Here is a 13,312-nt window from a genome sequence, read left to right as displayed (position 1 = left end):
AACTTACCAATAGTTCTCTTTATAGATCTATGCCTTACATTTGTTTATCATTTCTCTCCTCTATGAAAATAGAGTATTTTTATTTCTATTTTGTTCATGGTTAAATCTCTAGCAGCCAGAATTCTGCCTACAAGGTACCCAAAACATATTTGTGGAATGGAGTAAATGAATGAGTCAATATTTTGCTTTGTGCTTCATGATGCCAAACAACCACATTCAGGCCACACTTCCAAAAACAGTACCTCCTGAGGACCTTTCCCCTTGGTGATGAGAACCAGCATGGCAGGGGCAAGCATTGTGGCACTGTGGATTAAACCACCTGTGACAACGGAATCCCTTATGAGCTCCACTTCCAATCTAGCTTCCTGCTAATGGACCTCGGATAACCAGTGGATGACCCAAGTCATTGGGCCCTTGCTGACTTCCTTTTGCCGTTGGTTCACCCTCCAATGGCCACTGTGGCTGGTGCGCTGCGGCTGGCGCACCGCGCTGATTCAAAGCCAGGAGCCAGGTACTTCTCCTGGTCTCCCATGGGGTGCAAGGCCCAAGCACTTGGGCCATCCTCCACTGCACTCCCTGGCCACAGCAGAGAGCTGGCCTGGAAGAGGGGCAACCGGGACAGAATCTGGCACCCCGACTGGGACTAGAACCCGGTATGCCAGTGCCACAGGTGGAGGATTAGCCTATTGAGCAGTGGCACCGGCCCCTAAAATTTCAATTCTGCAACTTTGCCCTATTTTGGGTATAATAATTTTTAGCTGGATCAATCTGAACAAAGTTCTATTTTTTCTAAAGCAATTTTTTTGTGATCAAAAATAAAATATAATGCAATAGGTTGAATAATTGCTCCAGAAGTTATCAGATCACAATTCCTGCAACCTGAAAATGCAACTGTATTAGGAAAGAGAGTCTTTGTAGATGTGATTAAAAGGGTATTTTTTCTTTTAAAACATTTATTTATTTATTTGAGAGGCAGAGAGGGAGAAGGAATGGGAGAGAGAAGAGGAGGAGAGACAGAGAGGAAAAGAGAGTTCCCATCTACTGGTTCACTTCCCAAATTCCTACAAGAGCCAAGGGGCTAAAACTGGCAGCCAGGAACTCTCTCCAGGTCTTCCTGGAGCAGAAGGAGCAGATGTTCAGCCTAGTGGCTAAGATGGCCACATTCTCCACAACACTGTCTAAATTAGACTCCTTGCTCTGGTTCCAGACTCCAGCTTCCTTCCAATGCAGACCTCGAGGGGCAGCTGTGATGGGTCAAGTACTTAGGTTCTTGCCATCCTCATGGGAGACCTGGATTGTATTCCTGGCTCCTGGCTCCTGGCTCTGGCCCAGCCTACCACTGGCCCTTGTGGGCATTTAGAGAGTGAACCAGTGGATAGGAGCTCTGTCTTCCTGTGTCTCTCTACTACTGAAAAAAAAAAAAAAAAAAAGAAAGGGAAGGAGAGGAAGAGGAAGAAGAGGAAGAGGGAGAGGGAGAGAAAGAGGAAGAGGGGGAGGGGGAAAGAAAAGAATACAAGCACTTTAGGATCCATACAGGTAATTTCAAATGATTTTCTGAGATATCCAATTTATGCCTTCAGTAGAAAACTATAGTCAGTCTTATGACAGGCTTGCCAGCATGAAATGGCAACATTAAAAATTGCTTAAATGTACAACTATATGATCTAGTAATTGATAATTTTTAAATAATCATATTTCTTTTTCTATGAATTATCTGTTATAGTTCTTTGTTCATTTGTTTAGTGGGAAGTTATATGATTATTTTTTCTTTGTATTGGTAAGCAAGTGTTCTATATCATTAAAGAATTTTAATTCCCTGTCTTTTATTATAGCTTTTATAATTGTTCATTATCTTTATTTTTATTAACGTACTTTAAAATAGGTAAATAATTTATCCATTATTCACTTTGTTAAGTTTCCCTTTTGTGATCTTTCCCATTGCTTTCATTGTTGGAAAATCTTTCTCTACCCTGAAATCTACTGAATGGTAAGGCTGTAGATTTCCCCCTTATCTAATAGTTAACCATTTCTTCCTACATTGTTTCAAGAACTGTACCTGTTTAGTTTTTCATGTTAAGCTTTTTAACTTTTCATCAGTTTTTCATGTTTAAGTTTTTTAACTGTTCAGTTACTTAATACATGATCCTATTTAAGTGCTATCTCTATTTTTAAGTAGTGTGGGAGTCATGAGACAGAATTTAAATCTTTATCTGCAATTACTAACTGTAATCATCCCAAGCAGGACTCTCTTTGAGTCTGAATTTACTCATTTGTACAAGAGACAAACAAAATTACTTCATAGGGTTATTTTAATGAGTAAGCGAAATAATATTTATAATGTGCTTATCACATAGAAATTACTCAATGTGGTATCTATTATAATCACTATTATTTCATTAATATTTTCCCTATTGTTATTCCATTGAGATATGATTCTATTCTTGCTGCACAAGTAGGTTTCAATAAACTATTGTGATAATGTAACAGAGCCATTCCCATGTCCCTGAAGAAAGTTTGCTTATGTTATCATATTTATTATTGTGCTCAAAGAAATCTATTAAATAATGAGTTCTTCAACATAGTTAACCTCATTAGGTTCTACCTATGAGAAGTTAGCCAGCACAATGAAACATTCCTAATTTTTTTAGTCCAAATATACTGCCTAAATACGATGACAGATTGCCTTCGTATCTGATGATAAGTTGACAAAATGTTGCTATGGTATTTTTAAGTTGGTGTAAGAGAACAGAATGGTTAGCAATATCTGGAAACAGGAATGGAGAAAGATAAATATGGACCTTGTTTGGAGTCTGTATGTAAGATCTACAGAGAAATTCTTATTTCTAAGGTTTCTTTTTTTTTTTTTTTTTTAATTTTTTGACAGGCAGAGTGGACAGTGAGAGAGAGACAGAGAGAAAGGTCTTCCTTTGCCGTTGGTTCACCCTCCAATGGCCACCGCGGTAGGCGCACTGCGGCCGGCGCACCACGCTGATCCGATGGCAGGAGTCAGGTGCTTCTCCTGGTCTCCCATGGGGTGCAGGGCCCAAGCACTTGGGCCATCCTCCACTGCACTCCCTGGCCACAGCAGAGAGCTGGCCTGGAAGAGGGGCAACCGGGACAGGATCGGTGCCCCGACTGGGACTAGAACCTGGTGTGCCGGCACCACAAGGCGGAGGATTAGCCTAGTGAGCCGCGGCGCCGGCCTATTTCTAAGGTTTCTAAGTAAGAATCCCTATCTACCCCAAAAATAGAATGAGATATTTAAAAGAAATTTGTCTCATCCAGTTCACTAACATGATATTCTAGTTTATCATATTCAAAGATGACACTGTTGTACTGACAACATATGCAGAAAACAAACAATAAAGCCTTAAGCACAATTAAAACAAAAATAAGATAATATTTTTGGCAGATTCAGATTGGCAAATAGCTGAACAAATTGAAAATACACGGCGTTGGCCAGGCTGCAGGGAAAAGAGCATTACTGTCTCTCTGGAGGACAGTTTGGCAATATGTAACAAAATTTTAAAATAAGGACTCTTTGCTCAGCAAATCTGCTTCAGTGATTCTCCCTTAAGGATATTCAGTGTGAAGATACATATGCAAAAATGCTTGTTATGTTGCTGTTTATTAAAGCAAAGTATTGAGAAACAAAAAAATCTAAATGTCTATCAGCATGGTTTCAGAAATCATGTCATATAGGAGGGAATATTCTGTAAAAAGTATCTCTATATCTATTAACATGGAAAGATATTCATATTTTTTAGTCAAAATAGTTCCAGGGCTGGCTCTGTGGCATAGCAGGTTAAGACACCACTTGCAGTGCTGGCATCCCATGTGGGCGCCGGTTCAAGTCCCAGCTGCTCCACTTCCGATCCAGCTCTCTGCTATAGCCTGGGGAAGCAGTAGAAGATGGCCCAAGTCCTTGGGCCCCTGCACCCGCATGGGAGACTTGGAAGAAGCTCCTGGCTCCTTACTTTGGATCAGCTCAGCTCCCTCCATTGCAGCCAGTTGGGGAGTGAACCAGTGAATGGAAGACTTCTTTCTCTCTCTGCCTCTCCTTCTCTCTCTGTTTAACTCTGACTTTCAAATAAATAAATTAATTAAAACGTTCCAAAGTAGAAATATATAGTGTAATAATAAAAACTGAGAGTGTGTATATGGGGGAGGACATTAAGGAAGAGAGAGACAGAGAGACAGCTATGTTGTGTGTGTGTGAGTGAGACAGAGAGAGAGATAGAGATCATAAATGTTAGTAGAAGATGTGCTTGGTGTATGCTATTTCAGGTGCTTTAATTTTCTTATTGCTTTAATTTTACAATAAAATCCTGTTTTTATTTGAGAAAACAAAACACAAAAAACACCATGTAGAGAATAAAAGACTGAAGGAAATACCTATGACATAATAACTGTAGTAGTTTTTGTTCTTTAAGGAGAGAGACCAAGCATTCCTTTCGGCTTTCCTGCATTTTCCAGATGGTCTTTTATTCAATATGATTATTTTAAGATGAAGAACTACATGTGGTAAGAGAGCGACTGTAATCTGGCAGACCCCCATGAAGCTCACCAGTTTTCCTCTTGGTTCCGGGAAAAGCTTCCTCTGCGGTTGCTGTGCTTCCATGGGCTTAGCCATTTAGCCTGCAGACATGTTTACCTTCTGTTCTAGCTCTTGGAGAGGTCCCTTAACACGGACAACCCTACTCAGCTGGTCTATGTCGATGTTTCTCTAGCTGTCAACATTTATGCCCAAATTGTGGGGTTTTTTTTAAAGACTAATTTAATACTGAATACTGAATATTGCATTTATTTTTTATTTATTTGAAAGGCACAGAAAAAGACAGAGAACAACACCCCACCCACTGGTTCACTCCCCAAATGCCTGCAGATCCAGGGCTGGGCCAGGCCAAAGCCAGGAGCTGGGAACTCAATCCAGGTCTCTCCATGGTGGCAGGGACCCACACACTTGAGTCATTACTTCTTGGCTCCCAGGGCGCACATTAACAGGAAGCTGGAATTCAGAGCAGAGCTGGGACTCAAGCACAAGTACTCTGATATGGGATGCAGGCACCTCAAACGGAATCTTTCTCTTTTTTAAAGATTTATTTATTTATTTGAAAGGCAGAGTTAGAGAGAGAGAGAGAGAGAAAGAGAGAGGCAGAGAATGAGATCCTCCATTCAATGGTTCACTCTCCAAATGACCACAATGGCAGGGCTGGACCAGGATGAAACCAGGAGCCAGACGCTTCATCCAGGTCTCCCACATGGGTACAGGAGCCCAAGTACTTGTGCCATCTGCTGTCTCCACAGGCGCGTTAGTAGGGAGCTGGTTCAGAAATGAAGCAGCTGGGACTCAAACGGGCACCCATATGAGTTGCAGACAGTGGCTTAACCCACCTCGACACAATGCTGGCCCCTGAAGAGGAATTTTTTTTTTTTAGGATTTATTTATTGATTTGAAAGGCAAAATTACAGAGAGGCAAAGGCAGAGAGAGAGAGAGAGAGAGAGAGAGAGAGAAGTTTCCTGCCCACTGGTTCACTCCCTAAATAGCCTATACTCAAGATTTTTGGGTAGTTTGACCTATTATTTTTTTCATTAAAAATAAATGTAATTTTGGTGGATAATACTGTTAAAGTATAAAGAAGCAAAAATCCTATAATCTCATTACTGGAACAAATATTAATCTTATAAGCATCTTTCCTTTTAATTCTTTCTTTTAAAAAAATATTTGAGAGGCAGAGTGACAAAGAGGGAGAGCTTCTGAGAGAGACAGAGAAACCCCCAAATGGCTACAACAGCTGGATGAAACCAGGAGCCTGAAATTCTATCAGGGTCTCCCACATGAGTGGCAAGGGCTCAAGAACTTGAGCCATCTCCTGTGGCCTTACCAGGCATATTAGCAGAGAGCTGAGCAGCCAGGAGTTAAACTTGAATTCTGGTATGGGATGCCAGTATTGTAGATGGTGGTTTAACTCACTGTACTACAATGTTGGATCCCTTAATCCTTTCTTAATGTACAGTTTGTATTTTAGATTTGTATTGAAATATTATTATAAATATTTCCCTGTTATTATACAATTGTGTATTCTGGATTTTTTTCAAACATTATCATGAGTACTTCCTAGTACCACTGAAAACTCTTAAATATATTTTTAATGCCCAAACCCAACTTTTAAGTAGCATTCACTTATTCTTATATTAAACACTCAAAATAAGTTGATTACAATAACCATTGTTCTATGGAACAACCTGAATCGTTCCTATTGTTTGAACTTTGATCTAGCTCTTTCCAACAACTGCAAATCCTCCATAATCTCAATTTCCAGCATTCCCCGTCCTACTCCAACACTCCACTGCGCTCACTGGAATGCATAATCTACTTTTCCCTCCTTATTCATCATTATTACGCCCTCATTTCCTTTCTTATCCAAACTGAATTCCCTGATCGATTATTTCAACCACGTCCTGGCATCTACCCTCATCTCCTTCATCCCTCTTTTGCTAGCTGAACCTTAGCCTTGGTTAAACCCAGCTCTGCCTCCTCTACACCTCTATTCATGCAGCCAAACATCCAAGCCCTGTTTTTAACACTATTGATATTGACACACACCAAGCACTGATTCTCATTTCTACTTCCCTGTGGGTGCCCTAAATGGGGACCGCATAATTGCCACTGTAGTGTTCTGCTCCTGCCCATCGTCCATCCCTCCAACCCAACTCACCAGCCCTGCTGCATTCCTTCTTTACTGCTTTTCTCAAATTCTTTCTCTTCACGGTCCTAACCTTTCTGCTGACTTTTGCTTGTTTTCTCTCTCCTGCCTATCTGCATACCCCACCTTCCCCATAAAGAAACACAGAAGGAATTGCCTGATAAACATGAACCAGCAGCTCAAGTCTCACGTTCCTGTCCTGCCTCTACTGTGTGACCTTGGGCGAGGCACCTTGCGTCTCTGTTTCTCAGTTTCCTCCCTGTACAATGAGACACATTCAGTCACAGAAAACGAGGAGATAATTTATCCCAGCTCTTAAGACAAACAACACAATTCTGAGAACTCAAGAATGAAAACTCAGTGAGCAGTTCCAGTACCCTATTCTTCTTGCCATACCATCCTTCTGCCATCACCATGCTGAGATAATATCAACCATCTGCTGAACACTATTGTTGCTAGTTTAGTGCTGAAGCTCTCCTTGTCCCATTCATGCATCCCACCCATACCCATAGTGGAAATCCAAAGACTCACCGTGAATTTCTCATAGAGTTCGTAAGTCAGGAGGGGGTTGGGCAGCTCCCTAAAGTAGAGTTTGCAGAGTGAGCCCACACAGTGGATGTCCTGGAGGTACACTTCCCTTGTCAGGTCTGGACATTGATCTGAGCCAAACTCTTGCCTGAAACAACACAGACGGAGACATCACAATCCCAGGGAGCATGTGTTCCATGTCAGAAGCTGCTTGGTTGCTTAGGGGGTAAAAAGACCCTAAATGGCTGATTTGACCACGTTTTTAACCTTGATTCTCCTCCAGGCTCAATGAAGCCATTGGAAGATTTCCACTTGGGGTCTGGGTCTTCCTTGCAAAATCTCATGTGAATAGGAGGACATAATGCTCAACTATGAATGGAAGTCCCATGGCATCATACCTGTAGCATCAGTTACGAACACTAGGCAAATGTGAAAAAAAAGTCGCCAATAAGGCCTACTGAGATTGCAGTTTTTCAAAAATATTGTTCACAATAAAGTTCTCTTTCTTCCAGAAGAGATCCAAACCAGGGTGTGTCAGATTGTTATCAATTGCCTCCATATATTCATGTCAACAAACTTGTTTTATCTGGAAACTCAAACCCAGGGTTGGAGAACTTTAATCAACTATCTCTTTGATGTTCAATGGAACCTCTAGGCTGCCTGATGGCAACTCCTGCAGGATAGATGAGATTGTAAATATCTTTTCAAACAATCTACACTGGGAAATCTGGCAATATCAGCTGATTCTCAACATGGTTTCTAATTAGAAAAAAAAATCTGCTAAATGAACATACTGCCTCAAATAATGTATACTTTCAAGTTAAAGTATGTTTATGACAACTATGAGCTTTGATATAGAAAATAAGTTAGATTTTTCATGAGTATTCAGTTGGCCAATCAAGTGGTGACAAACTCAACAGGACTCTCAGAACCAGCATTTTCAAAATGGCTTGCAATGCCCATTTTCCTGTACTCCAGTCCTGCTGCTTTAATGAAGAATAGGGAAATCCCTGATGCTGTCAGAACATCAAAGGAGATGAGCAGTGTCTTGAAAAAAGAGAACCATGGCAGGGCGTCATGAATTCATAGGCATATGTTTTGTTTTTTTATAAAGAGAGCAGAAGGAGAACCATCTAGAGCTTATTTATTTAGTCAAAAGTTCCCCTTGTCAAGCTAAAGTTAGTCCTTACATAAAATAATTGATCACTATCCAAATATCTTTCTAGGATACCAACTACCATGTAGTATACTTCAGAGCAAAGAGTAATACATTAAAAAATATTTGCTGCTGAAATTCTAAAAAGGTGGTACACTTATAATTTGTGAATTATATAAATATATGGCTGTAATAAACCAATTAAAAAAAATAACCATCAGTCTCCAGGTATAAGGATAATGTTTTCTTCTTTTGGTATAACTAAATTACAATTGAGATTTGTGGCAGAAACCAAATAGGATAGGGGAAGAAGATGAAAGCTGAATTACTTTGCACAATCTATTAAATTTTACATATTTATCTTGTAGTAAAAAATGTTTTATTGCTTTAAAAGTCAATGTATAACTAAACATTATACATAGAATAATTAAAGAATTATTAAAGAATAATTTGTGAGGGCCAGGATCGTGGCACAGTGGGTTAAGGTGCATCGGGTTAAGCTGCCGCCTGCAACACCAACATTCCATATGGGTGCCGGTTTGAATCCTGGCTGTCTGCTTCCTATCTAGCTCCCTGCTAATGGTCTAGAAAAGTAGCAGAAGATGGTCCAAGTGCTTGAGCCTCTGCATCCATGTGAGAGACCTGGATGAAGCTCCTGGCTCCTAGCTTTGGCCAGGCCCAGTTGTGGTCATTGTGGCCATTTAAGGAGTGAAACCAGTAGATGGAAGATGATCTCTTTTTCTGCCTCTCCCTCTCTCTATAAATCTTTCAAATAAATAAATTAATCTTTTTAAAAAATGAATAATATAAAAATACCTAAACCTATTGTTTTAGTCACAGTAAATCATGGATATTATATATATTATGTATACTTTAAATGTAGTATATATACTACATAAATACATAAAACATATATCTGTGTTTTGGGTAAAAGTTTTTGCTCTCTCTCTTTTTTTTTTTTAAGATTCATTCATTTGGAAGGCAATTACAGAGAGAAAAGGAGAGACAGAGAGAGACAGGGATTTTTCATCCTTGGTTCATTCCTCAAATGGCCACAATGGCCAGGGCTGGGCGGGGCTAAAACCAGAAGCTTCATTCCAGTCCCCCATGTGTGTACAGGTGTCCAAGTACTTGGGTCATCCTTCATACTTTCCCAGGCACATTAGCAGGGAGCTGGATCAGAAGTGGAGCAGCCAGGAATCAAAGTGGCACTCATATGCAACGCTGGCATCACAGGCAGTGCCCTAACCTACTATTCCACAATGCTGGTTCTCAGTTTCTGGCCTATTAATGTGATAGAATTTCTTTCAAATTTTTAGGATAAATCTGTAGAATTGGAAATAATTCATCCAGTAATGTTTTAAATAATATCAATTAGGTGTTAGTCAATATCCATTAGAGAAATGCACAGTTATGCACACTTCTGATTTTTCAACCACATGGAACATCAAATGTGACAAGAACCTTCAAGTTCTGAACATTATGGAACCAAGAGCCAATCCAACTAAGTTTTGGGTAGGCAAGCAGATGATAATAAATCACGTGTTTCTAACTTAAATCATTGGAGTTAAGTCTACTTAAGAAGGGTAGATCTGGTTCAAGACAAACAAGCAGATTAAAAGCCCTCAGGAGCTTTTTATTGGAAAGAATTACATCAGGCTGGGTAGCTTCCTGATTAGAATAAGAACAGTCAGGCATCTGAAAACAGATGCATCTGATCTCAGCCTGGCCACCTTTCCTTTTATCTCTTGGGGTTTTTAATACTCCCAACACCTGCAGAGAGAGCGCTGGCCAGAGGAAGAATCATGGGAGAATTCCTGTGGGGGCTATTCTTTGAGCTTACCTTAGCCGTTGAATGTTTGAGGTGACTCCAGAAAGCCGATAGATTCCATCCACAATCCCATGAGTCTCTATAAATTCTGCACAGCTCTTCAATACATATGGAACTGTGTAACAGAAAAGAAAAAAACAATTAAATATCAGATGTAAATCTGACTGTCTTTTTAAACATATCCTTTTAAAAATCCAGGTGACTTCAAAGAGAAACAAGGCACCTCATATGAGATACAAGTGGAAATAATTACTTACAAGTGATAGGTGATGTTCCTTTTTAATTTTTCAAAAACCAAATGGTTTTGTTAAAGTTTTTAAAAACTAACATATTTAAATTTTTAAAGGTTTATTTACTTGAAAGGCAGAGAGAGAAGGATAGACACACACAAGAGATATCTTGCATCCTCTGGTTCACACTGACAATGACCACAACAGCTCCCTGTGGCTGGGCCAGGCTGAAGCCAGGAGTCTAGAGCTCCATCTGGGTCTCCCACATGGGTGGCAAGGGTCCAAGTACTTGGGTTCTCTTCTGCAGTCTTCCCAGGCACATTAGCAGGGAGATGGACTAGGAGCAGAGCAGCCACGACTCAAACTGGTGCTCCAATATGGGATGCCAGTGTCACAAGTAATAATCTAACTCATTGAGTCACAACATCAGCTTGTGTGTTTTAGAGTTGCTTTAAGATTTGAAAAATATGCAAAAGTTCATATTTTTAAAAAAATTTTTTATGGTTCATTTATTTATTTGAAAGGTAGAGTTACAGAGAGGCAGAAGCAGAGAGAAAGGTCTTCCATCCACTGGTTCACTCTCCAAATGGCTGCAATGGCCAGAGCTGGGCTGATTCAAAGCCAGGAACAGGAGCTTCTTCTGGGTCTGCCATGCAGGTGCAGGGACCCATGGACTTGGGCCATCTTCCACTGCTTTCTCAGGCCATAGCAAAGAGTTGGATCAGAAGTGGAGCATCCGGTACTCGAACCGGTGCCCATATGGGAGGCTTTACCAGATACACTAAAGCACCAGCCCCCAAAAGTTTAGATTTTTTGAGATCACCTGTGACCTTGGAACTTTCACAACTGAATCTCATCTTGTTACTAGTTCTCCAGGTGTGTCTTTCTGACCTTGGCATCAGTATAACCTGAGAACTTGGAAATGCAAACTCCCAGGCCTTACTTTGGACTGACTGACTCAGAAATTTCGAGGATGGGGCCCAGCAATCTGTGTTTTAACAAACCCTCTGGATAATACGGATGCAGACTAAAATTAGAGAACCACTGCCTAATTCTACACAGGAAGAGCCCAGGCTCAGGTAAATTTACTTGTGGTTGTAGCTTATGCAAAGTAATAATTGGAAAATGCCTACAATACAAATAAGTGAAAGAAAAGCAAAATAGAATATATGCTGTAAATTCAGTTATGCAAAAGAAAGAAGACCAGAAGAAAATCTGCCAGAATGTAAAAGGTGATTTCAAGGTTAAAGTCTTTTGAATGGTGAGATTGCTCTCCCTCCCCCATGGGTCAAATTGGTCATTGATTTAATGGACCACATAAAAGGAACCGGTATGGGCTCTTGCATTCTTGCCACTCCAGAGTTCAGAGCCTTGGTGAAGAAGTGTCTAGCTGTATTCTCTCCTTGGAACTGACCTTGAGTGGGCCAGACAGCTCACTGACCCTGAATGACAGATACAGGCCGCAGGATGGTGCAGATAGAGTGACAAGTCACATGCCACTCGGGTCCCTGGACAGATCTACCTGAGACCTCCCCCTGTGAGTGTGCTGTGAATTGTGGGCTGGTGTTGAACAACCCAGACCTCAGATGCTGGTGACTCCAAGTGACTCTGGAGGCATAGAGGTGGTGTGGGCCTTTCATGAATGAATGCTTGAGTTAGCGGATGTGCTCCTGCCCCCAACATAGGCCAACCCATTAGTGACTTAGGTTAGATGAATGCCACTTCATTATTGCTTATTGAATATGCTCACACCTACACAAAACTCCAAGCTGGACTGCACCTTTACATGAGTAAACACCAGGCCTTTGGACCCAACATTCTACCCGAATTCTCTCTCACAATACTTTGCAAACACCTCCTGTCCATGCTGCCTTTAATTAACTACAGTTTTAGGTGCTCAATCATGTTCATCACATTGACGGTACTTTCCCTGTCTCTGAAAGGCTAGGCATGCCCACAGCTACTCTGCTCCAGGGCATTTCCATGCTTTGTCCCTGCCCTCCATGACTGGAATTGGAAAAAATCTTCAGTTAACCCGGGTAAGAGGAGGTCAGGGAGTGGACTTGGGATTGGAAATGTTGAGTTCTGAAAGCATAGAAGGGAAGCACTTCGTTTAAGGGTAGAGAAGAGGCTGTGGGAGTGGGCAGGGTCCAGAGCTCCCACCTGTCTGCAACTAGAAGAGCTACAATGAAGTCTGTTTTATAAAAATAGGGAGCTCAGTAAGATTTTTGTCTTCCATCCACATAGAAATACAGTTCTAGTGCCTAGAGGGATGAGTAGATAGATACTTAGATATATAAACATGAGGTCTTCAAAAAGTTCTTGGAAAAAGAAGATTATGAAAACTATGAGGTGTAATGGCCATCTGCAGTGCCAGCATCCCATATGGGTACTGGTTCAAATCCTAGCTGCTCCACTTCTGATCCAGCTCTCTGTTATGGCTTGGAAAAGCAGCAGAAGATGGCCCAAGCCCTTCAGCCCCTGCATTCACATGGGAAACCTGGAAGACACTCCAGGCTCCTGGCTTCAGATCAGCCTAGCTCCAGCTGTTTTGGCCATCTGGGGAGTGAACCAGTTGAAGGAAGACCTCTCTGTCTCTGCCTCTCTGTGACTCTGCCTTTAAAGTAATCTTTTAAAAAAAGAAAAAAAAATGCATGGATTTCAAAAAGTTTTTTATGAAATAAATAATTCTACTTTACCATGAACTTTTTATTATTGTTTATTTATAGGCAGAGGGACACACACACACACACACATACACAGGTCGTCCACCTGCTAGTTCACTCCCCAAATGGCTGCAATGGCTGGGACTGGACCAGGCTGAAGCTGGAAACCCCATCTGGGTCTCCCATATGGGAG

General features: G+C 41.0%; 1 protein-coding gene across 2 annotated transcripts in view; it reads right to left on the bottom strand.

Annotated features, from left to right (window-relative positions):
• The window catches only part of ARHGAP31 (Rho GTPase activating protein 31), a 130,272-nt gene that overhangs the window by 39,944 nt on the left and 77,016 nt on the right, over nt 1–13,312 (bottom strand). For both annotated transcript variants that reach the window (XM_062208515.1, XM_062208517.1), the window contains exons 2-3: nt 10,236–10,338; nt 7,240–7,384 (exon numbers count right to left, since the gene is read on the bottom strand). In XM_062208515.1, coding sequence (XP_062064499.1) covers nt 7,240–7,384; nt 10,236–10,338 — 248 coding nt within the window. The remainder of the gene's footprint in view (nt 1–7,239; nt 7,385–10,235; nt 10,339–13,312) is intronic.

Source organism: Lepus europaeus, chromosome 2 (assembly GCF_033115175.1).
Source record: "Lepus europaeus isolate LE1 chromosome 2, mLepTim1.pri, whole genome shotgun sequence".
In the NCBI taxonomy this organism is placed as follows: Eukaryota; Metazoa; Chordata; class Mammalia; order Lagomorpha; family Leporidae; genus Lepus; species Lepus europaeus.
The sequence above is the reverse complement of the archived record's forward strand: the minus strand, read 5'-3'. Positions and strand labels throughout refer to the sequence as shown.